Genomic DNA, 26,632 nt, shown 5'->3' with positions numbered 1-26,632 from the left:
GAAAAACTGAAGGTGTTGTACTTCCCACACAACCAATATAAGAAGGGTGGTAGTGGAATCTATATAGACTTTCCAGATAAGCAAAGATTCCACAGTACAATATCTTTGAGAATTACTCAAGAATGGTTTACAGTGAAGCAGTGCTGTGACTACCCACATCCAAACCAAAGAGATCTCCACAATATGTTACATGAAATATGCTTCTATCAGTTCTACAAAGGAAACACTTAAAAAGTTATTAAACGGCTTTACATGGACTGAAGAAGCAACATTAGCACAGTTCATTAAAGAACCTGTTTGGATGGCACCGATTTGATTTTTGTTACATTGTTAACATTTAACAATACTTTACAATATAATTTTAGATTAAAAAATAGACGTTTAGATATGTATAAATAATATAACCAGTTCGTAGGAGTCAGACAACACAGACTGATATTTAAAACGGTTCATCTTCAAATTCTGGGCTGGGATTCCAGAAGAGAGTAGGATCATTGAGGGGCGAAGTAGCACTGGATTGGTGCATGTGGACATTGAGGAGCTGAGGAAAAAGTTCACTTGTAAAAGAGTCCTCCCAGACCTGGTCACAGTTCAAAGGAGAGGACATGTCACTGAGAGGGGATGAGCAACCCTCATAGCCAGAGTCACTGCCTGTATCCAGCAGGTTTCCTGGTTTTTCCATGTTGTTTTCTGAAGAGGACAATAGGCTCTGTATCCCAGGGACAGGGGTGGGCTCTTCTTCTTGGAACTCTTCCTTCACGGAGATGGGGGCAACACAAGAAGTATTGAAAGATGCTTCCTCTGTTTTAATGACTACACTGGACTCAATTCCTAGCTCTGAATCTTGCTCAGAGCACAGGGGCTTTGTGTAGACATGATCAAATCGAATCAGTTCATTAATGGCTTCCAGCTTGATTGATGGGGTCCCCACTGGAGAAGATGGGGCGGTGGGTATGGAATCTGCTTCATCGCTAACTTCTTGCTGCTGGTTCCAGGGCAGCACTCCATGGTAGCCAAGTAAGATTTCCGAGTCCAGGCTTTCCAATAGGCCAAGCAAGATATCAGACTAAAATATTAAAATGGAACAATTAATGCTCAACACATATCTTAAACTGATAAAAATAATCTACCAATATACATAAAACAAAGGATATAAAAACAGTAAATAAAAAAAAAAACTGCTGCTTTGAACATCAAAAGAAAAAAAAAAAAAAAAAAGTCCACTGCGGAGACAAATGTGTAATTGTTTTAGATAAAACAAGTATTGTTCTGAAAAGAACAAACATTATAGGACAACTTAGAATTTGTTAAGGGCAGTTTAATGTTTTATTTGGCATCACCTCCATATTCCACCATTAAGCATTTCATGGTACTTTTAAAAAGGTCACCTTATTCTTAAAATGTGAGGTTTTCAATGTCTTATTGTTTAAAGTCTCTGTTGATTTAACAGTTTGTTTGCTGTTCTTACTTCACTAAGCCCTGGTGCATCCTGTCACCAAACTAAGCAGCTGACTGTACAGTATAGCTCAGCTGGAGGGTATCAATAGCTGGGGGCTGCGAATCCATATAAAGGGTCTCATTATTCATCTAAAATGCTGCAATCACACCCAACAGACAGATCAAATATTCACAATCTCTAAGCATAAAATTACATTTTAATTATGTAACATTCACCCCTACAGCAAACATCATGAATTAGGCCATTTCATACCTATTGTTAAGACAGTATGAATTTATTTAAATCCCTTCATGGCATTGCGATGATCCCAGATTCACAACAGCAAGAAACAGTTTAGTGCAAGTAGCTATAGGCTCTGCTCATTTTCACCCCAAATAACAAAAAATTTAAGTACCACTTGTAGAAATTCATACAGCAAGGTTAAACAAGCAAAGCGGTTTTTTTTTTACCAAAATGTATTTCCAACTGCAGATATTTTCCAGTAAGAGATAATCACCTTAATTTACTAGGAGTACAGCATGTTCAATGTAAAGTGATTTTTAGCAAAACGGAGACATTTTTTTTTTTCTTTACAAAAAGGGACTTTTCACTTATCGTACTGAACGAGGTGAAGTTGAAATATGTGCCAGCAGAAATCGAGTTTTGACATTTTTCTTGGTTATAAGAAGAAAATTCATTTGCATTCACTACTTCCTTAGTAAATCAGGGTTACCATCACTTACTGGAAAAAAATCTACGGTCAGAAAAACGTTTGCCAAAAATTTCAATCCCAACAAATCTGAGAACTAATTAAAAGGAAATAGTGACAGTTTTCTGACAAAATAAAAATTACTTTTTACTACTGTAAGAGAAAGATATATCTTTTGAATGAAAGAGGAAGCTGCAGCAGCTTCATGGTTATTGCATGGATGATTATTGGCCATTTCTTACTGATGACATTTCAGGACTACACTTTATAGAGGACCTGAACATCTAGAGAATAGAATCTGGCTGCTTACCTCACTGTCTGAAGAGCCAGGGCTGTCAGGATCCATGTCGATGCTGTCAAGTTCAGGGACGTCTGGGCCTGCTCCTGCTGCAGAGGGGCACGTAGTCTGAGTGCTGCGGACTCAGCGGACCCGGCCACTGGACTGACTTCATCTTCTCTGGACTGAACCAGAACCTACAGGAAATACAAACATTTAAAAAAAAAAAAAAAAGTCAACAATGGCAGCCAAGCAGATATTAAATAACGGTCATAATAAAATAGCAGTAACTAGGTAATAGATGCATTTTTTTGAAGCCTTGCATTAACATGAAATCCACTGCTGTTGTGTAATTTGTGCTTCCAAAAGCACAAAAAATAGTTTCCCGTAAACAAAAATGTGAGTGTCTGTTACTAACAGTCAGTTTCAAGAAACTCACAATGCCACAATACAGAGCTACAAAGAACACTGCATGCATTTCATGGAATATTGTTTCCACACACCCTCCATTCAATTCGGCACACCTGTGAGCAAATAAATGCTAAAAACTTGACTTCCTGTAAAGACAAGGAAATAGAAGCATCCCACACTCTAACTCCATTACGGGAATGAATAAGTAAATAAAATAAATGATGGCCTACAGCCTGGTATCAAATCACCTGATACAATGTATTGTTCTTCCAGGTTACTCTTTGTGAACCAAACATTGTAATCATTTGCAAACTCAAATACAAAGTTCTGAAGTCCTGCAGTGAGTAGTAATTTTTTTTTTTTTTTTTTAATTAAAAATATCTAACTAATGTCTCTTCTGAGTTCTTGGTAGTTTACCTTAGAATGTTGATAGAGACAATTCTGTTCAACATTCCGTAGCGTGCCACAAAAGCTTTATTATAATCAGATTATGGCAAGGCCGATTTTCAATCCTAGCAACATTCGTACAGATCTAACAAGGGATTAAAGTCCCCTTTCAGAGTCCATGACCTAGCTTCAGTGTGATTTATGGGCTAAAATCAATAAACACAACACAATAGAAAAGGTGTAAAGTACCCCTATCAACCATTGGAATCCCTTTGGTATTGGCCTTATGCTTTCTGCTCCTGTTTTAAATAAGCTTGCATGCATATCATTTCTTCCCAGCTAAAGTCTATTATTGCCTGCCCAGGATGATATCGGATCATGTTATGACAATTACCTCAATCTCTTCTTCCCCTTTTACTTCAAGGGCATCCAAGCCCAATCTCTGGCGTAGTTCTTGGTTTTCGGTTATTAAACCGTGGGATTTTTCTCGTAAGAGCTTGTTTTCAATCAGGAGCTTCTCATTCTGGAAAAGGAACACAATGTGTTAACGCCAAGCATGGATAACATAATAAAGAAGCTGTCAATTACACAAAACCGCCTCCCTAACCTCCATGCTCTATAAACTGCATTAACAGAAAGAGGTTTAAAATATTAAACAAAAAAAACAATATTTAGTTGGCACTAATTAAGGTTTGTAATAATTTGAAACTACTATAGGGAAAGTATGATGACTGCACCAAACTAAGAGAGGTGGGAGAGGAAGACCTCATGACAAGGAAAGGGTGGTTCACGCTCACGTAAAAGTCAGAAAAAGAATGGTACAATTTAGTCTCCTTTGGAGCATTGCACGTGTATTTTTTTCAAATAACACTGCATTTTATTACATGTACTTATAGAACGCTGTCAATTTATGCAGCGCTTTACATATACATTGTACATTCACATCAGTCCCTAACCCTCAAGGGGCATACAATCTAAGGTCCCTAACTCACATGCATACATACACATACTAGGGACAATTGGAGCCAATTAACCTACCCAGGAGGAGGAGGAAACCCATGCAGCCACAGGGAGAACATGCAAACTCCAGGCAGGTGGTGCCCTGGTTGGGATTCGAAGCAACAACCTTAGTACTGCCAGGCGGAAGTGCTAACTACTTAGCCGCTGTACTGCCCTAGGGGTGTGCAAAGATGGAAGAGGTATATCACAGCATGATGTATCCACCTGTGGCAGAACCATTTTTTTCCAGCAGTCACTGTACTAGTACCACAAGTGGGGAAGGCCTAGGGTTGGCCACACAAGTTATTATTGGGAGAAGGACTAGGGTTGGAGACATGAGCTCTAATTGTTGAGGTTCTAGGGATAGAAATGAACTTTGATTAAGGAGATGATGAAACCCACTTGTCATCACCCATTTATTCCATAAGAACTCTTTGTTATTAGTATACAAAAATTATATGGTGCCAACAGTTTACATGGCGCTTTAGTTCGTGATTGGATGCCTGCTAAGTGTGTGGAAATATCCTGAGTGATGCCACCAATGTGAGTATGAGCAGGCATACATATGGATGGTTTTTAAACCAAACAGAGCTAAAAAGAAAGCTAAATAATTGGAATCGGACTACTCAAGACAAGTTGAGTTTCTGTGGCAGGAGGTGTTAAAAGCTTCAGCATGACAGCCAAGAAATGATTATTTCTGAATGAAGTCAGCATTAGCAAGCTACATGTACTTTGAACTGTAGAATCTCATAAAAGGAGAAAAAAGTATAATGAAGCATTGTAAGACAGTAGTGAATTGAAACTAGTAGAGTTGAAAATTAGAGCAGCCTTCCTCAACCAGGGTGCCCAGGCACCCTGGGGTGCCTTGAAGTCTCTTCAGGGGAGCCTTGGCAGAATGCCTAAAAATTGCCCAAAATCTTGTATACAAGCATGCAGGTGGAATAAGCCTGCCTTTTAGTTACACAAAGCCATAGGTTTTCATTGTGCACCATTATGACCTGCTAGCCACCGGCATCCTAACAACCAATTACATCATCAGTTGATAAGGAGGATGTTGGTCGCCTGCACAGCATCCTTGTTTGACCCTCCCCTGCCCCTCTGTCAGTAATGGGGTCGCATTAACTGAGTGATGATCTGAGAGAAACTGAAGAAACATTGGAATACTATTCAGTATCAGTGTGCAAAAATGTATTTGCTTTGGAAGACTATATCCCCTCTAACATTGGGTGTCCTACATGTGTGGGTGTTGCTGCATTAGGTAAAACTATTAAAATAGTTTTTTACATTTTAAAATGGGGTGCCTTGAGACGGTCCATAATCCTAAAGGGTGCCACAAGATCATAACTTTAAAGGATGCCTTGACTGAAAAAAAGATTGAGAAACACTGAATGTGGACAAACTTGACCTGGAATGTGTGTAAACACCCTCTATAGACCACCCCAGGGGGCATTAGGTAATAAAAAAAAGGAAGGGGGGGGGGGGGGGAAGGTGTCACACCTTGTAAATCAGTAAATAGACATTACACACATCTTTAGTGCTGCTATATCCACAGGGTGTGTGGGCTGTGCCTATTAAACGAATACTGCTACCAATTTGAAAGGGGCTGAAAAAAGACATTCACATTTCTAGCCATCAGATCTGACTGCTGCTAAATACCAGTCAAAACGTAAGGTTATTTCTTGTTAAAGTGAAATGAAGGCAACATTCCTTGCTACTGGATCATAAAGCCTACATATTGGCTAATAAAAAGAGAAACACAAAACTGCAGAACATACCTCCAACTCTAGATCCAAAACTTGTTGCTCAAGTTCACTCATTCTTGCTTTTTTTCTGTCTCGTGCCGTTTGTGCGGCAACTCTGTTTTTTAATTTCCTATTAAAAAAAACCCCAAAAATTAATAATCATATGTTAACAGGACAAGCAGACACATGGTCAAAGTATACTTAAAATAAATAAAACACACAAGTTGAAGGGCAATGATGTGGTAGTAAAATGCATAGGGAGTGCACAACTTTGCCACCTGGTTACACCTTTTTTTCTCTATAATCCAGATGTCTGTCAGATGGCCATATGTGTGTACTGTTAGATTCTACAGATATGGCCATTCTGTGCTTCGTAACATCTGTTCAATGATAAGGGTCTCTAAGGACATAAGAAGACCATAATATTCAACAAGATGTGACCTACTATTTGGTTGAGTATTTGGTGTTTAGATGCACAAGCAAACATCGCTAGTGTCCCCCAGGTTTATAAAACTTGACCAGCCTGAGAGTAATTGGATTGCTGTCTTTTATTTCACCCTAAAGGCATAGGAAATATCAAATAACGGTCCTTATGTTTACCTCCAATCTTTACATATACGTAATTTATTGAGAGCAAGCAGACCAGAGAACGTGGCCAAGCCAATAGCACAGTCCCTACACCCACCACTCTACTAAAGAAACAATCCTGTAGATTATTTGTAGATACTGCACAGTTCCTCTAATGATAGGAAACATGTGCTGGGGGGTTTCTAGAACATCAGGAAGGAAAACTATCTTCTTTTCTTGCCAACCCTAGGCAAATGTCATCATGAGCAGGTTTCTTCTAGTCCTAAAGGAGACTAATTACAGAGTGTTGCATCAGCTAAGTGATGCTGCTGAATAAGTAATAAACAGATGTCCTAGTAACTACTGACTCATGTACCACTCGCATCAATCAACTGTAGTAAAAAAAAAAAAATACATAAAAAAGGTGCAATCTATAGGAAATATACAGCATAGCTGTAATAAGTGTCACTGCTTCCAATCCAGCCGTTCAGCTGTACATCAGGTTAAACAGAGGTTCAAAGTTTTGGCTGACCTAAACTTCCAAAAATGAACAACTGGCCATCCACGTGATTGTAAGTTCTCTCTAGTCGCATATTTCCTCAAGTAACCTGTGTGTTAAAAGAAAGAGGTTTTACTGACTTTATTGTAAAGGCTAAAGTTTTAGGCTACTTTCACACTACTCCATCGCAAAAACATAATAAAAATACATATGCAGTTTTCCTGCGCTGCATTTCCAGTACATTTTGCACCTGTGTGAAAGGACATGCGACTCAAAAAAAATATATAAAAAACGCACCCATGGTTCCATACTTTTCAATGGGGAGGTGTGTTTTTTTCTTACTGCACCAAAACCGCACTGAAAAACCCAATGGGCCTGCAACTGACCAGTGTTAAGAGTTCCATAGAATTTAACGGTCATGAGTTTTTTTTCCTTTAATGCAAAAACAGAAGAAAATCTCAGTGTGAAAGCAAACTTAGTCCTCTTTCTCATGGGTGGACCAAATGGGTCCCCCTGCCCGTTTTTCAGGCTGACCTGGTCAGACCATACACTGCCCTTTATGGAGCATTGGATGTAAATGGACAATGCATCCAATCTGCTAAAAACAGACAGATGGGGGAATCTATTCTCCATCTGTCTAGCGCATAGGTGTCAAAATGGCGGCCCTCCAGCTGTTGCGAAACTACAAGTCCCTCTGCCTTTGGGAGTCATGCTTGTAACTGTCAATCTTGCAATGCCTCATGGGACTGGAGGGCCAACAGTTTGACACCCGTGGTCTAGCAGATCAGCTTGGATGTCAGTGTGATGTAAACAGACCAGCGATCAGTAAAGGGACAGGTGGTCAGTTTACATCTGACCACCCATAGAGGAAAGCAGCCTGTATCTGCTCTGCATAAGAGGAGCGGCCATAGACCTGTCATCAGCCTGCTGAGCAGGATCAGAGAACAGAGCCCACGCTGAGCAGGCAGATTGGCTGACATAGTCTGCCTGTGTGATAGGGGTCTTACTGGAAGCCAAGGAGACAGTATTAAAGAGATCAGTAACTGGTATGCCACGGTCATGGCTTTGTACAGTTCTACAGTATTGCAATGGAACACAAGCAGGAAAATTGTGTACAAATATTAACATAAGGGGTGTACAGTGGCGGATCCTAGATGGGTGTGAGGGTATTTGCACTGCAGGAGAGGTTACAACTGTAAGCTATGTACACTTTCTTAACTCATTTATTAAGAGCAGACAACCATATGTCAAGAGCAGACAACCATATGTTCCTCCAGATTACCGGGAAGCATATTGGGTAATAGCCTAGTGTTGGCTGCAGTCTAGAGATTAATGCATATCCATCCTGCTAATAGCATTTACACATATTCCACAACATATGGGCAGCACAGTGGCTAAATGGATAGCATTTCCGCCTGGCAGTACTGGGGTCGTTGGTTCAAATCCCAACCACGGCATCACCTGCCTGGAGTTTGCATGTTCTCCCTGTGCCTGCATGGGTTTCCTCCGGGTACTCCGGTTTCCTCCCACACTCCAAAGACATGCTCGTAGGTTAATTGGCTCCTGTCTAAATTGGCCCTAGTATGTGTATGTATGAATGTAAGTTAGGGACCTTAGATTGTATGCCCCTTGAGGGTTAGAGACTGATGTGAATGTACAATATATATGTAAAGCGCTGCGTAAATTGACAGCACTATATAAGTACCTGAAATAAATAAATATGTTTTGCAAGTCTTTTCCAGGGCTGGACATCCCCTGGGTAGAATTGTGAATCCCTACAGATCATAAAATGTGCCAATTCAGGTACACAGCAAAATAGACACGCATGTCATGTGCGCTTGATTCCATATGTTTGATTGACTTTAATTGGCTGCCATGACCAACGTATTTTCCTTTGATCCAGCCCTTTATTCTTTTAAAAACAGACCTGTATAAAAGTCCTACGGTGATCATTTACTTCAAGGAAGTTAAAGAAAATGAAATGAACTTCTAGCATTCCTGGCTATAATGACAAAAGGATGACGCATACATCACAAGCATTTCTGAGTAAAACCCAAAGTTCATTTCCTCTTTCAGCAGTTAACTGGAAGCTTCACTTCTCTTTAAAACAGGATACTATTCTCAGATGATGAGATGGGCTGGGTGCTGGACACACTGGCAGTTTATTTTAGTCCTTGGAGGATTAACACAGAAGTAACTGACAAGACAGCAGGAGCTCATACTACACAACTTGTAGCTTGATCTGCTCTGATCGGCACCACAAACATAACACCAAATACAAGTCATAGGAATGAAAAGAGAGCCCTGACAATAGAAAACAAAAATAAAAAAAAAAAATCTATAAACAAACATGGGCACACAAAAGGGACTTTTTTTTTTTGTTTTTTTTTTAATTGTTTTGAATTTTTTCAGATCTGAGCACAGCTGTGTAGTTTTCTATGGACCCATGCACACAGCTGTGTACAGGTCAGTAAATGTGTGCTTCATTCCAAAAAGAAGATGACAGAAAAATCTGAGCTGCTTTGTAAAGGAGCTTATTTTTAAACTGCACATACGTTTTATAGAGAGATTAACTGGGTGCAGCAACAACACCCATCACTAGTAACCGAGATCACTAGGACTTTACTCATCTACCTACACCCCTTCATGAAAATAAATAGTTATATAGGCTAACCAAAGAGCAACCACCTGGAAGCCACATGGTTGAGAAATGGTACAAATTGTGCAAACTTAAAAAGTTCCAGGAAGAGGAGGGCTGGCATAAAACCAACAGATATTCATCATTTGTAAGTGACGTCAAGGCAGCCAGCTCCCTCAGCTGCCACGCAGGCAGGATCAGCATATCCTCCCCCTCCAGCAACCTATTACTGGAATCCCCCATATACACAGGATATACAGGGGACAGAGAACAGGGTATATAGGGGACATTCCCTTTATAGGAGACAAACTGATATATAGGAGACTTCCCTCTATATCTCATAATCAGGGATCATAGGACATTTCCTGATCACAGGATCTATGGCAGACATGAACTAATATATATATATATATATACATACATAGGGTACATTCCCTGATCACTGGGTTTACAGTGGACACTCGATCTCAGGATATGACATTCTCTGATCATCACTGGGTATATAGACATTCCATGATCACAGGGTTTCTCTGGATCTAGGGGGGGAACATTCCCCGATCTCGGGATCCGGCTGGTGTTGGAACGGGGGGGGGGGGGGGGGGGTTGGAGATGGACATTCCCCGCTCTCCGGATACGGGGGGGTTTGGAGATGGACATTCCCCGATCTCCGGATACGGGGGGGGGGGGGGGGCATTCCCCGATCTCCGGATCTGGGAAGGGGGGGGGCATTCCCCGATCTCCAGATCTGGGAAGGGGGGGGGCATTCCCCGATCTCCAGATCTGGGAAGGGGGGGGGGGCATTCCCCGATCTCCGGATCTGGGAAGGGGGGGGGGGGGCATTCCCCGATCTCCGGATCTGGGAAGGGGGGGGGGCATTCCCCGATCTCCGGATCTGGGAAGGGGGGGGGGCATTCCCCGATCTCCGGATCTGGGAAGGGGGGGGGGCATTCCCCGATCTCCGGATCTGGGAAGGGGGGGGGCATTCCCCGATCTCCGGATCTGGGAAGGGGGGGGGCATTCCCCGATCTCCGGATCTCTGGATCTGGGAAGGGGGGGGCATTCCCCGATCTCTGGATCTGGGGGCATTCCCCGATCTCTGGATCTTGGGGGGGGGCATTCCCGATCTCTGGATCTGGGGGGGGGGCATTCCCGATCTCTGGATCTGGGGGGGGGGCATTCCCGATCTCTGGATCTTGGGGGGGGGGGGGCATTCCCGATCTCTGGATCTTGGGGGGGGGGGGCATTCCCGATCTCTGGATCTGGGGGGGGGGGGGCATTCCCGATCTCTGGATCTTGGGGGGGGGGGCATTCCCGATCTCTGGATCTTGGGGGGGGGGGGCATTCCCGATCTCTGGATCTTGGGGGGGGGGCATTCCCGATCTCTGGATCTTGGGGGGGGGGGGGCATTCCCGATCTCTGGATCTTGGGGGGGGGGGGGCATTCCCGATCTCTGGATCTTGGGGGGGGGCATTCCCGATCTCTGGAACTTGGGGGGGGGGGCATTCCCGATCTCTGGATCTTGGGGGGGGGGGGCATTCCCGATCTCTGGATCTTGGGGGGGGGGGGCATTCCCGATCTCTGGATCTTGGGGGGGGGGGGGCATTCCCGATCTCTGGATCTTGGGGGGGGGGGGCATTCCAGATCTCTGGGTCTTGGGGGGGGGGCATTCTAGATCTCTGGGTCTTGGGGGGGGGGGCATTCTAGATCTCTGGGTCTTGGGGGGGGGGGGCATTCTAGATCTCTGGGTCTTGGGGGGGGGGGCATTCTAGATCTCTGGGTCTTGGGGGGGGCATTCTAGATCTCTGGATCTGGGGGGGGGCATTCTAGATCTCTGGATCTGGGGGGGGGGCATTCTAGATCTCTGGATCTGGGGGGGGGGGCATTCTAGATCTCTGGATCTGGGGGGGGGCATTCTAGATCTCTGGATCTGGAGGGGGGGCATTCTAGATCTCTGGATCTGGAGGGGGGGCATTCTAGATCTCTGGATCTGGAGGGGGGGCATTCTAGATCTCTGGATCTGGAGGGGGGGCATTCTAGATCTCTGGATCTGGAGGGGGGGCATTCTAGAGCTCTGGATCTGGGGGGGGGCGCATTCTAGATCTGGGGGGGGGCGCATTCTAGATCTCTGGATCTGGGGGGAGGGGCGCATTCTAGATCTCTGGATCTGGGGGGGGGGCGCATTCTAGATCTCTGGATCTGGGGGGGGCGCATTCTAGATCTCTGGATCTGGGGGGGGGGCGCATTCTAGATCTCTGGATCTGGGGGGGGGCGCATTCTAGATCTCTGGATCTGGGGGGGGGCGCATTCTAGATCTCTGGATCTGGGGGGGGGCGCATTCTAGATCTCTGGATCTGGGGGGGGGCGCATTCTAGATCTCTGGATCTGGGGGGGGGGGGGGCGCATTCTAGATCTCTGGATCTGGGGGGGGGGGCGCATTCTAGATCTCTGGATCTGGGGGGGGGGGCGCATTCTAGATCTCTGGATCTGGGGGGGGGGGCATTCTAGATCTCTGGATCTGGGGGGGGGGGCATTCTAGATCTCTGGATCTGGGGGGGGGGCATTCTAGATCTCTGGATCTGGGGGGGGGCATTCTAGATCTCTGGATCTGGGGGGGGGGCATTCTAGATCTCTGGATCTGGGGGGGGGGCATTCTAGATCTCTGGATCGGGGGGGGGGGGGCATTCTAGATCTCTGGATCGGGGGGGGGCATTCTAGATCTCTGGATCGGGGGGGGGCATTCTAGATCTCTGGATCTTGGGGGGGGGCATTCTAGATCTCTGGATCTTGGGGGGGGGCATTCTAGATCTCTGGATCTTGGGGGGCGGCGTTCCTGGTCTCTGGGGCGGAGGGGGGTACCTTTCCTGAGAACAGAATATCAGGGGCCATTCTCCGAGGACAGGGTGTGGGTGTAATAGAAGCTGCTGCCACCACCATGGGGTATGGGGGGGGGGGGTGTAGAGACAACATGTGAAGTGGGCATTAGCCGGTCCATTGCTAAGACAGAATTGCTGCCCAGTTACAGCCGCACTGCCAATGACAGCCGGACTGCGGCTGCTCCGGACACACAGCCCTCCCTGGTCTCCATACACCGGCCCCGTCCATTGCAGGACCTCATGCCTGGAGAGGAGGGGGGTGCCCGGCTGCAGAGAAGGCAGGACACAGGGGAGCCCTCTCCTCCATATCACGAGAGGCCGGGGATCACACAACACAGCCTATCCCCACACACAGAGGAGCCGCCATCTCAGCTGACAGCCAATCACAGAGATCACCAGAGGTGAACTACAAGTCCCAGCACGCTCACACACACACCATGCTATGTACCGCACCTCCTCAGCGCCTTCTCCTCCGGACTGAGATGAGTCAGCCTCTGCCTCTTCCTCGGCGGTACATCGCTGCTCGCTGACTCCGGACTGCCCGGGCTGTGTATCGGTAACATGACAGAGGTGAGCGGATTGCACTCCCCTTGCTCGGACTGTCCTCCGGGGATGAAGATGACTTTGGGGGCTCCCATGACCACCATAGCTGGGATGGGTGTCGGGGTGGAGGAGCGGGGACAGGAGGAGGAGCGGGGCGGACTAGACGGGGAGACTTTACTACACCACTGAGCACTGAGGCCATTCATATCTACCCAGCGTGTCTCCTCCCTATTGGACAAACCCAGTGATGTCACGGCCGGCTCACCACTATTGGTGTGCGGGGAAGGGGGAGGAGTGATGGAGGTGTGTGCGGGGCTATGGGCTGTGTGGGGGGGTTGTGTTATAGAGAGCGGATGAAGAGCTGGGATTTCTGCATTCTTTCTGCTTTTCATTTTCTTTCTCTTTTTTATCTTCACCCCTTCAATGTCTTCTGTCTTTTCCTTCCACTTCATTTCTTTCCCTTACATTTTCCCTTCCTTTACTTTTTTTCCTTCCCCTTCCTTATACGTTTCCTTTCTTTCCTTCCTCCCCATTCATCCCTTCCTAAGGGCCGGTGTAGCGGCAAGATGTCTCCCTTGTAGATATGTCCCCCCTGAAGCAAATTGGCATGGAAGGGGTTACTTCACCACATGGTCAGAGACAGTAGTTCTATCATCGATTGATCGTGCCTGAATCGGGACATGCACAGTTGCTTCAGGGGGGACATACCTACATGGGAGACACATCTTGACGCTACACCGATTCCCACCACTACGCCGTGCAGGAAATGCGCGTTCTGTGCACGTTCCCACATCGCGTTCAAAACGCACTGCCTTTGTGATCTGCTGTAGGTGCAAATTTATTGTTAACAGCACCGCAAATGCAGATCGCAGACAGTGCGTTTGTATGCACCAGATCACTTGGTACCACAGTGCCGTGCAATTCGGCATGGCGCATTGTAGTGCATGCAATACTTGTTGCACTTTTCAGAGTTTGATTTGCAGCCCATTCAAACCCATGGGCTGGAAAATTGCACTACAGAACACACAAATGCAGACCACATTCCTGTGCAATTCTGGGGTGAACCTTCCCTTTTCTTTCCCTTTTCCTTCCCTTTCCTGTCTTCCTTCACTTTTTTTTTTCTTTCTACCTTCTTTTCCTTCCCTTCCTTTATCCTCTGGCCTTCCTTCTTTCTTTGCTTTTCTTTCTTTACTTTTCTTTCTTTTTCTCTTTTCTTTCCCTTTTTTCCCTTCTTTTTCTTCCCTTTCCTGTCTTCCTTCCCTTTCCTTCCTTCCTTCTCTTCTCTTTTCTTTTTTTTAATTTCTACCTTTTCCTCCCCTTCCTTCACCCTCTGGCCTTCCCTCTTTCTTTGCTTTTCTTTCTTTTTCTTTTTTTTCCCTGCCCTTCCCTTTTCTTTTCCTTCTTTTTCTTCCCTTTCCTTCCTTCCTTCCCTTTCCTTCTTTCCTTCCTTCCCCTCTTTCCTTCCTTCCCTTTTCTTTTTTTTCTTTCTACCTTTTTTTCCTTCCCTTCCTTCACCATCTGGCCTTCCTTCTTTCTTTGCTTTTCTTTCCTTTCTTTTAATCTTTTCTTTCCCTTTCCTTCCCTTTTTTCCCCTCTTCTTTATCTTCCCTTTCCTCTCTCCCTTTCCTTCCTTCCTTCCCTTTTCTTTTTTTTCTTTGTACCTTCTTTTCCTCCCCTTTCTTCACCATCTTGCCTTTCCTCTTTCTTTGCTTTTCTTTCTTTCTTCTTTTCTTTCTTTTCTTTTTCCTTTTTCTTTCATTCCCTTTACTTTTTTCGTTCATTGTTTTCTTTCCTTTTATTAATTTCTTTTCCTTCCTTCATTTCCTTTTATTTCCCTTTTCCTTAAAGTGATTCTAAAGGTTGGAATAAAAAAATAACAAACATGGTATACTTACCTGCTCTGAGTAATGGTTTTGCACAGAGCAGTTCTGATCCTCTTCTTTTTGGGACCCCCACTGACGGTCCTGGCTCCTCCCCCAGCCAAGTGCCTCCAATAGCAAACTTCTTGCTATGGGGGCACTTGTGCAGACTCACTCCTGTGAATGGACATTGTTCATTCACACACAGTGCGGCTCAGCCCAGCCCCCCACTCTCTCCTCATTGGCTCACTGGATGTGATTGACAGCAGCAGGAGCCAATGGCGGGGAGAGAGGGAGAGCCACAGCTCTCATGCACATTGCTGGAGAGAGATTAAGGTAAAAAAAAAACCTGCCTTTAGAACCATTTTCATTTGCTTTTTCCATTTCCTTATTTCCCTTCATTTCTGTTCCTTTTCCTTTCCTTCATTCCATTTCCTTTCATTCCTTCTGTTCTTCCCTTCTTTCCCTTTCCTTCCTTCTGCTCTTCCTTTCCTACCTATCCCTTCTCAGTGTTGTAATTGGCTGGATTATGGGATATCAGCTAAATCTATTCCAGATGCATCAAAAAAGAGGCTTGTATGTCTTAGGCTCCATGCACATTGGGCGTTTTAATAACACTGGTAGCATTAGCTGTGTAAAGTCACATTAAGAATGCAAGTTTTTGCATTAGCGTTTTGCCTCGTTTTTCTGCGTTTATGTTTTTTAGCATTTTTTTCCCCCTAAATTTTTTTCAAAAAAGTCCAAAAACACTGGTTTGCTGCGTTTTGACATGTTTTACCGGGTTTTTCAGTGTTAGAGCATTTTTGCAGCTAAAAACCCACTAGTTCTAGGTTTTTTCTCCAGCCAAAAAACGCTGATTATAACCTATGTGTGCATGGACACACAGGATAACATGCTGGGGAGTTTATTGGCTGTAGAAAAAGATGCCAAAAACAGCAGCTGTCCAGTGTGCATGAGGACTTAGGCCCCATGTACACGGGACACTTCTGAACAATGGAAACTGACTGCTGGAAAATGTAGGTTAAGAAACATCTGTTTAGCCGCTTTTGCATAACATGTTTAGACGCGTTTATATGCGTTTGCATTTAGAAGCGTTTTTTAAATATAAGCACAGGAGAACCTCCCAAATGCCCAGAATGCTCTGAAACGTGGTAAATTATTAACTATTTCAGACTGTTTCAGAGAAATACAGAGAGTAGAAGCAGAGACAGCAGTATGTGTTGAGATAATTAGGTGTGAGTTGCTCATTAACATTTCTTTTGTTTCCAAGGGTGGGAAAGGTGTCTGGTGGAGTGAGTCATTAAGGCCACCTGGCAGGGGGTCTTCATGAGGAACTTGAGGTGTGAATGGTCATTAACATATCTTTTGTTTCCAAGGGTGGGAGATGTCTGAGGTGTGAATTGGTCATTACAATGTGTGACAAGCTTGGTAGGAACATCCTGTGTTCAGTGTTTTGTCCATTTGAGTACCTTGAAAACGCTTTGCATGCATTCTCCACGATGAAAAAAGGCTCTGGACAGCATTGGGAACTGGAAGAGTTAAAAAAAATTTCAACCGTAAAAGCTTATAAACGCGATTTGCCGCGTTTACAAGCGTTTGGCATTTGAAACACTGATAAAATCTACTGCTGAACGCTTGTTTTGTGCTTTAAAAAAAAAAGGCCTGTAAACTCAATTGCCTGTAAACGACTGTAAACGACGATGTGTACATGGACACATAGGAAAACATTAGGGTGAGTTCAGGGGCTGCTGAAAAAAACGCTGAACAGCTCCTAAACGTGAGATTATCAGCTGCAGTGTACATGAGCCCTTACAGTTTGCTTTTGCTTGAAAGCAGAAACATAATGAGTAGAAATTGCTGCCCTCTGCCAGCATACTGCAGAGAAGGACTCTTGCTCTTTGTGTGGAAGCAGAGCTCTTTCTGCAGTAGTCATCCCTTTCTGAGTCACATCTAGAGAACTCCAAATAGCAAAGCTCCTGCTCCCTGATTGAGGCACTTTAACTCAGCAAGGGGTGTATCAGACCTCTGCAGAAAGTCCGCTGCTTCCATCCAGAGAGCAAGAGCCCTTCTCGACAAAATTCTGTCAGCAGGCATTTTTTTAATCGGGCTGTGTCTGTGTTCTAAAAACAATCTGTAAGACTTTACACAACTTTATCTGCGAGTCAGTCTCCAGCAGGAGCGGACTGACAAATCATGGGGCCCCCGGCAATAGGGGATCATGGAGCCCCTGTGTCCTTCCCCACACTCAAAACACACCCAAAAAAGCCTATAAAAGGTACCAGGGCATTTCATGGGGCCCACTACTGACCCCGGGCCCTCGGGCAGTGCCCGAGTGCTCGAATGTTCAGTCCGCCCCTGGTCTCCAGACTTACCTGACAATGCATCTGTGAAAAGGAACCTAGAGCTATAGAAGCTGCTTCTGCTGCCTTGCTTTTGAAGGTGCAGGCTTGTAGCGAGTCATTGATCTGGAACAAAAATGCAGTTAGTGAAGTGTAGGATGCCTGTTGTGAAAATGCTTCTTCCAAGTCAGTGAGTCACCAAGGCAAGGATAAGGATAACAGCTCTTCCGACACACCGCTATCATCTTGGATGATGGCCAAAAACTAGAAAACGTGAGTATAAAGCCCGCACACATGATGAGAATATCAGACGAATGATCGTCTGTTTTTTTTTTTGCATGCTAGTCTCATATGGAAAGTGAAGAGGTTACTAAAATTACAAAAATTTTTGTATGACAGAATAAAAATTTGAAAGTGATGTAATGTATTTGTATTGTATTTTCAACCAAAAACGTTACTGATTAAATTAAAATAATGCGATCTGGTATTGTACAAGAAACATTTTCCTGCTTATCCCTTAGAATAATTTCGGACGAAAGCTGTTTACTAACAATCAGAACATTATACAATCGCTTCGAATGCAGTATTTTTCGTACGGTTTTCTGATCATGTGTACTAGGCTTAAGGGTGCAAGTAGCTTTAGCATCATACTGGAGGATAATTTTGTGCAATAATAAGGTTTTCCTAAACATAATTGTTATTGCTTTTCTTCTTCTTATTGTTTTACCTAAAGGCAGCTCAATTATTGAATGCAATGCTTGGATCTGCTGCATTGTTTGTCAAGCCTGTTTGACCACTACAAGATACACAAATGACTGGAAAATCTTCCCTGCTCTTCTGCAGTGACGCCTGTCTTTGTAAATAATTGAAGTAAATGTTACTTGCTGCAGGGATCTGACACCAGTGGTGAACAATTCTGAAGTGCCTTTGCAGCTAGCAAATGCCATTTGTTTCAATTAATAGGTTGGCAGTTAGTGGTGGCAAAGTTGAGGCAATGCATAGTCACCTAATAGAAAAAAATAAAAGCAAAGATGTAATAAAACTTATCTAAAGCCAAAAACAAAAATGTAATTTTGCAGTTTACCATTCCTTAGATGTGGTGTATGCTTTAGATTTCTTGTTCTTTTTCCTTTTTTTTTTCTTCTGGTAATCATGTTACTAACACACTACCCCCTTCATGTCTCCACTTTGTTCTCCACAGTATCTACGGAAAGAGCCATGGTTGTCACTCATCCTGGACATCAAACATGTCTGCTTTGTTTATGTCCAAGACTGGATTGATGGGATTAGCACTTTACAAAATAAAGATAAGGTTCTTTGTGCTTTCTTTTAACATTACAGGTGACAAGGACACTGCATTTCTGACAAGTATTTTATGTACTTGATGAAAATATTCTTGGTCTGAAACATAAACACTGAAGTAGGCCATAGACAGATCGAAATGCGGGTGGTTTAGTAGGGATCTGTCCAATTTCAATCCATATATGGCCATTCCCATTTGTGAGAAGTCGGTCTAATGATCGGCTTCTCACAAACAGGCTTGTTGGAAAATATTTGTACTGCAGCCAATCGGAGGATTTCCTGCCTTCAGAATACAATAACAGAGCAAGGAGGGTTCAGTCATTCACCTCACCTGTCTGGATGGAGGAATGTGTCCAATTTTTTCAATCAGCTCACTGATCGCTGAACAAAACACTGACCTATGTATGCCCAGCTTAATTCAGACACCACATTGAAGGACTGGTAATCTGTAATATATTACATTTGTGCACTTTGCAGTACCGTAAAAGTAATTGGGTGGCACTTTTACATGAAAGGCAGAAGCCAGTTAACATATAAAGCTGGTGGTTGCAGCAGCAGTCATGTGCTTGTTTTAACCCCTCGAATACCAGGACATTTATAAATGTACCTTGGTAGACAAGAGGTTAATGATCCAGTGGCTGCAAATTGTTATTAGACAAGCAGTAAAGGAAACCCAAAGACTTTGGAATGGAGACATCAAGCACCAGTATACCTTCATCCTATACCTACGCAAACAATTGCATTAGCTCAAGAGATCCTGCTGAACTTTCTAAAAAGCATTTATTCCATTGTAATTATAATAGCTACACTTGCCATTCATGTTTGCCTTCAGTACATAGGAAAATGAAGACAATAAAAACCTGGCAAAAAAGCCATAGACAAGTTGAAAACCAAATGAAAATTCTTGTTGATCATCAGATCTTTCGGTTTTTGCATCATTAGTGTGCCAGTTGCGATACGCAGTTTTCACGGTTCTTTGTAGCTGCTGTTTTTAATAATTGCCCAATTATGTATTTTGTGAGTGACTGTTAAGTGAGATTTTTTTTGTTTTACTTTTTCTTTTTTTTGTACAATGAATAAAGGATGTTTATATGAAAATATATGCCAAGTTGTCTCTCAGAGATCCTTAAATGAAATTACACCCTTTTGATTTATATGTAGGAGTAGAGCCTTAGCCAGGTTTTTATTGTCTTCGTTTTCTTATATATTGGCTCCCTTTCGCTCTTTCTTCATTTAATTTATTTAAATGAATAATATATTTTTTGTGGATAAGTTGGTGAGACGGACGACTCTGAAGATGCCTTTATATTATGTTTGTGTGGCTCTTCAGTACATATGCCATCTATTTGAACACATACAGTAAGTTTTTGTTGCGTTTATCGTGTATTAAAGGCGAGTTAAAAACACCCCCAAATGTTCTATGCACTTTTGACTCAAGTTAAAACCGCACCTCAGATGCCTAGGTTTTTTCTTGGCTGCTGTGAACAAGGACTAACTCCCTGAAACGTGTCGCAAGCACATTGCAAACTCGCTGCAAACACATGCCGGTGCGTTTATGGTGCATTATCATAGACTTTTATTATTATTATTATTATTATACGGGATTTATATAGTTCCAACAGTTTGCTCAGTGCTTTGAATAGAAGGATTTGAGATGCTTCAATTCCTTCCAAACTCTATATGAAGCTTAATTTTTGAAGCGTAGCAATGGGACACGAGTCACACAATGTAAACTCTTCATGCTGTGATAATGTGAACAGTATAGTATTAATCACAGACTGCTTTACTAGAAGTTTTAGGAGAGTTAAAAACATGCCCCAAACTCCTGCTTTTATTGCCAGTGTGAACAATTCCTTATCTTAAAGTAGTACTAAAGGCTGAGATTTTTTTTGCATGGATATAATCATTTGAATTGTAATGCCGTATATTACCTCTAGTCTATTAGCCTCCAGCTTCTCTGGGTTCAGATGCTGATCTTCCCTGCAAAGAGGCCTTAAAGTGATTTTAAACATTGGATTCTTTTGAAATAACAAACATGTCATATTTACCTGCTCTGTGTAATGGTTTTGCACAGAGCAACCCCAATCCTCCTCTTCTGGGGTCCCCTGCTGGCTCTTCTGGCTCCTCCTGTTTTCAGAGTGCCCCTATAGCAAGCCACTTGCTATGGAGTTAGGGTTGCTACCTCATCCCTTTAAAACTGAACACATTTTAATTACAAAGGTTTTATGGCTGAGTTAGGTGGTAATTAAAATCACTTAGTGCCTTATCTGTATTAAATAAGCCTCAAAACCTGTGTATTTAATATGTGTTCAGTTTTAAAGGGATGAGGTGGCAACCCTATATGGGGTACTCATGCGGGCTTGATCCCTAGCCCCATTGTGTTCTTCTGATGACACACTCAGTTCACCTTGGCCCCGCCCCCTCCTCACAGGCTGTGATTGACAGCAGCGGGAGACAATAGCTCCCTCTGCTGCATCTGAGTCCTGTGAGGATGGAGAGAGAGAGCAGTTCTGGTGCTCTCTGGCACAGCACTAGATGGAGATCGGGATCAGGTAATATACAGGAATATATATAGAATGCATTAAGGTAAAAAAAAAACTTCTGCCTTTAGAATCACTTTAAATTACTTCCTTCTCCTGGCCAGGCATTGCTCCCCACACATTCCCATTCACAAGTTCTCAATCACTTACTGACATGTATGGAGGGTGTAAGAAGCTGTATGTGTGCTGCACTTTGTATACTGACATCTATGAATAGTGTACTGAGCTGAATGTGCGCTGCAACATATTCCTGATACGTAAATAAAAAAATGCATTCTGTATGCAGGCCAACTAATCAGGTGACCAAATAATTGATAATGAAAATAGTTGACAACTTTTTTTATAATTGATTATGTTTATTAGTTGTTTCAGCTCTAGTTTACAAGTAAATAAATTGGATGATTGATTGTTTATCATGTATGGGCAGAAAAGAATTCAATTTACACACAAGTCATTTTCTTCTTCATGTAGTCCATGTTGAATGAAGGAAAAGTGGAATGACTATGGACTTATTACTGTAATTGAATCCGCTACAAATCAAAACATAGGTCCAGTTGATAATACAGTCACCACATTCCCAAAATATATACAAAAACAAAAAATACAAAGGAAAGAATTAGGGATTTTTATGGTGCTGATACCTTCTCTTAGAAGGATTGGGACAAACACATAATTTTAAAATAAATACATTTTAATACAAAACTTCATCCTTAAAAAAGTATTTTGGGGTAACAGAGTCCCCCAAACAACATGATATCTTCTTGCTCCTCATGCCACGAGTATAAGTAGTGTGCAAAAAGTAAACAAAACGTCAAAGGATTCAATTATAGTACAAAAATTGAATTAGGGATTTTTACAGTGCTGATACCTTCTCTCAGAATTGGGACAAATACATAATTTTAAAATAAATAAATTTGAATACAAAACTTTATCCTTAAAAAAGTATTTTAGGGTAAAAATACTTAAAATACTTAAAAGTATTTTAAGAGCCCCCCAAACAACATGATAGAGTTAAAATAAGAAGAAACCACCATTAGTTGCACAATGCCCCCAAAGCACCACCACCCAACCTTATCTATACCATCATATAATATGATCACAAAGTCAATGCTGACAATAATACAATGTACATATAAATCTCGGGAAGGGGGTGCAGAATCCCAACAGCACCACACCACTTTACTTACCGTATATCATCATATAATATGATCACAATTATAACGATGCATTATATATATAGATGTCGGGAAGGGGGTGCAAAATCCCAACATGTTTCACCCGTAGGCTTCTTCAGGGTTCAGTAGATGCAGTATATAGATGGCTGTTGAAGACAGAAAAACAATGACAATATACAAATTAGATTAGATTAATTTAGATTATTTATTGTCATTGTGAATAAATATCACAATGAAATTATAAAACAATAAGAGGAACTCCAACCAAAAATAAAATGACATCCAACTACACACACATTTTCATAAAAAAAGAAAAATTACAAACTTCCCTTAAAATAGCAGAAAAAAATTACCATTTATTACCAAACCTAAAATTAAATTTCCATTTATTGCCTTTATTGCCCGTGGAAAAAATCTCTCCCTATATCTGTTTGTTCTGGCTTTATTGTTCCTATATCGTCTACCAGAGGGCAACAACTCAAATAAGTGATAACTAGGATGAAATGAGTCACTCCTTATTTTCTCAGCTCTTCCAAGACAGCGGGAATCATACATTTCTGCCAAGGATGAAAATCTACAATACACTATTTTCTGCACAGTAAAAATTATTTTCTGCAAAGCATTTCTGTCCGCTACAGTACAGTTTGGGTACCATACCATGACACAGTAGACCAATACGCTCTCTATTGAAGAGCCATAAAAATTCTCTAATACCTTTTGCCCTAAACCATTTTTCCTGAACTGTCTAAGAAAGTATAATTGTTGCTGGGATTTTTTTATAGTTGCATGTACATTTACTGACCATAAAAGATTCTCAGAATTTTATACACAGAGAAACTTGAAAACAGAAACCCTTTCCACACATTCGCCTTTTATGAAGAATGGAGCTATTTCAATCTTGTTTTTTCTAAAATCCACAACTAACTCTTTAGTTTTTCCTGTGTTCAACGTTAAATTGTTCACTGCACACCACTCAGCTATCTTTTCCACCTTTGCTCTATAGTATTCCTCATCTCCACCTCTGATACAACCGAGTACCGTAGTATCATTAGCAAATTTAATAATGTATGTATGGTACGGTTTACAGTCATAAGTATAGAGTGCATAAAGAAGAGAACTCCTACATTTAACTGTCACACAGAAGAGGAATGTTGACCCATTTTGACCACTTGAGATTTATTTACCAAGAAATTCCTAATCCAAAGACAGATGCCTGTAGACCCAGTTTCATTAATTTCTCAAACAATAAATCTGGAATAATGGTGTTAAAAACAGAGCTGTAGTCTATGAACAGAATCTTCACGTAGCTACCAGAACTTTCCATGTGCCTCAGTGCCACTTGTAATGCCACCTCAATGGCATCCTCTATACTTCTGTTTGCTCTATTTTTATTTATTTATTTATTTATTTTTTTTAAGTCCGCAAACGTGCAACTATAACGAAAAAACCCGTAAGTGTTCACAAAAAAAGTGCAAGTGCAAAACACCACACGAAAAAGTGCACTTAGGGGTGTGCTGTGTCCTACCCCTAAAGGGGCTTGGACCGCTTACCCTGATCCCCCGGGGAATGAAGCTCCTGACGGGGACAAGGTTCCCAATTGGTCCTCCTGGCCAAAAGGCCTGGTGGACCACCGTTCCCTATGCCCAGCCGAAGCCGGACATCCAGTACTAGGCAAGGGGACTCTCCTGAAGAAGAGTCCCCTAGGGATCAGGGGAGGAAGGAACCGTATGGCCACACATCCTCCCCCTAGACTTCAGGGTAGGCGCGAGGACCCACACCCTCCATCCGTGAAAAACGCACACATAAGAGCAAAAAAGTGACAAACGTGGGAGTGCATAATAAATAAAGATAAAGAAAAAATAAAAAAGTGGTTCCGTGCCGAATTGTGCACAGACCAGGCCCTGAGGCCTGTAGCAAAAATTGCCCTGGTCCTAGCCAAAAGGCCTGGTCCTTAGGGCGCTGTGCAAAAAGAAGTGAAAAACAGTGGCCATGTGTCATCTTCACACCGTGGGGTCCCACACCCAAGTGTTACTAGTGACACCCCTGAGAGCGTCTTCCCCAGGGGGCACTGAGTTTGCGGACTTTTTGCGTCCCCAGCCCCAGGCCAGACCAAGGTAGATCCGTCCGAATCAGGAGGTACTGGGTCTTTCCAGCTTCACCAGAGGAATTACTCCCAAGGCCCCAGAGCTCATCATGGCGCTCCCTGGTTTCTGTCCCTCCGGTTCAGCCTTCCGGACCCCCATCATACAAGTGAGGGTACTATACAACAACCATCCCCGCAAAGCTAGAATGGTCGGGAGCACCCCCACTGGACACTGATAAGAACAGATACTACACTTGATCTTAGCCAAAAGGCCGAGAAGACTTCTGTTTGCTCTATATGCAAACTGATGGGGGTCAAGACTGCCTGGGAAACTAAGTTTAACATACCTCACAACTAATCTCTCAAAGTATTTCATAATAACTGAAGTTAGTGCTATCGGTCTGTAGTCATGCAACCCACCCACAACTGACTTTTTAGGGATGGGAATGATAACAGACGATTTTAGACAAATCGGGACAGTAGTTGTCAATAACGACAAAATAAAGATCATAGCAAAAAACCCCACCAATTGCCCCACATCAGCCTGGCACTAAATATGCTCAGAGCAGCACCTCCTCCTCCCCATCCATCCGCCCCTAGGCGTAATGACTCCAATGACGGACGGACCCGTTGGATGCGTTACCCACATACACGATATTTGTGGGACAACGGCGGATTCCCCGCTCCACCAAGCTAAACCATCATGGAGGCACCCTCATGGATGGAGATCACACATCATGGCATGTACTGATCAGTGTGTTATATCTAAGCACCCTGTGGGATGGCATGTGTTTGCTTGAATGGTGCCTCAGTCTTTTCTCCTTGGTCTATTTGGTTCTTCAGTTAGAACTGCTGGTTTACTGGTGTTGTTTCATGGGCACTTTCTTTTTATGCTTTTGTGCTTAGATGTCACATGGTCTTGTGTGGGGCCTTTTATGACCTTGCTCTAAGAACACTGTTACACAGGTAATACTCTGTACCCTATGGAATTATATTTGAATATACTAGAGGTGTGTTATCCTTTCAATTTTGTTATATATATACAGTCATGGCCGAAATTGTTGGCACCCTTGATATTTCTCCAGGAAATCATGTATTTCTCACGAAACGTATTGCATTAACACATGTTTTGCTATACACATGTTTATTCCCTTTGTGTGTATTGGGACAAAACAAAAAAAGGGAGGAAAGAAAGCAAATTCGACATAATGTCACACAAACCTCCAAAAATGGGCTGGACAAAAGTATTGGCACCCTTTCACAACTGCGGATAAATAAGAATGTTACAAGCATGTGATGCTCCTGTAAACTCACCTGGGGCAAGTAACAGGTGTGGGCAATATAGAAATCACACCTGAAAGCAGATAAAAAGGAGAGACGTTCACTTAACCTTTGCATTGTGTGTCTGTCTGTGCCACACTAAGCATGGACAACAGAAAGAGGAGACGAGAACTGTCTGAGGACCTGAGAACCAAAATTGTGGCAAAATATCAACAATCTCAAGGTTACAAGTCCATCTCCAGAGAACTAGATTTGCCTTTGTCCACAGTGCGCAACATTATCAAGAAGTTTGCAACCCATGGCACTGTAGCTAATCTCCCTGGTCGTGGACGGATGAGGAAAATTGATGAAAGATTGCAACGCAGAATAGTCCGGATGGTGGATAAGCAGCCCCAAACATGTTCCAAAGACATTCAAGCTGTCCTGCAGGCTCAGGGAGCATCAGTGTCAGCGCGAACTATCCGTCGACATTTAAATGAAATGAAACGCTATGGCAGGAGACCCAGGAGGACCCCACTGCTGACACAGAGACATAAAAAAGCAAGACTACAGTTTGCCAAAATGTACTTGAGTAAGCCAAAAGCCTTCTGGGAAAACGTCTTGTGGACAGATGAGACCAAGATAGAGCTTTTCGGTAAAGCACATCATTCTACTGTTTACCGAAAACGGAATGAGGCCTACAAAGAACAAAACACAGTACCTACGGTAAAATATGGTGGAGGTTCAATGATGTTTTGGGGTTGTTTTGCTGCCTCTGGCACTGGGTGCCTTGACTGTGTGCAAGGCATCATGAAATCTGAGGATTACCAAAGGATTTTGGGTCGCACTGTAGGGCCCAGTGTCAGAAAGCTGGGTTTGCGTCCAAGATCCTGGGTCTTCCAGCAGGACAATGACCCCAAACATACGTCAAAAAGCACTCAGAAATGGATGGCAAAGAAGCGCTGGAGAGTTCTGAAGTGGCCAGCAATGA

General features: G+C 43.1%; 1 protein-coding gene and 1 pseudogene across 1 annotated transcript; both read right to left on the bottom strand.

The window, feature by feature from the left end:
* Window positions 1–742: 742 nt before the first annotated feature.
* XBP1 (X-box binding protein 1) lies at window positions 743–13,304 on the bottom strand. The gene is made up of 5 exons (XM_089677393.1): window positions 12,994–13,304; window positions 5,997–6,093; window positions 3,617–3,745; window positions 2,458–2,621; window positions 743–1,066 (listed from the first exon to the last, which is right to left on the bottom strand). The coding sequence occupies exons 1-5, from the start codon at window positions 13,287–13,289 to the stop codon at window positions 889–891; spliced, it is 864 nt and encodes a 287-aa protein (XP_089533519.1). The 5' UTR covers window positions 13,290–13,304; the 3' UTR covers window positions 743–888.
* Window positions 13,305–24,549: 11,245 nt separating this feature from the next.
* LOC149473536 (U2 spliceosomal RNA) lies at window positions 24,550–24,665 on the bottom strand (annotated as a pseudogene).
* Between the last annotated feature and the right edge of the window lie 1,967 nt (window positions 24,666–26,632).

The sequence above is a fragment of the Staurois parvus genome, unplaced genomic scaffold, assembly GCF_062004578.1.
Source record: "Staurois parvus isolate SC_StPar_1 unplaced genomic scaffold, SC_StPar_1.0 ptg000014l, whole genome shotgun sequence".
Classification (NCBI taxonomy): Eukaryota; Metazoa; Chordata; class Amphibia; order Anura; family Ranidae; genus Staurois; species Staurois parvus.
The sequence above is the reverse complement of the archived record's forward strand: the minus strand, read 5'-3'. Positions and strand labels throughout refer to the sequence as shown.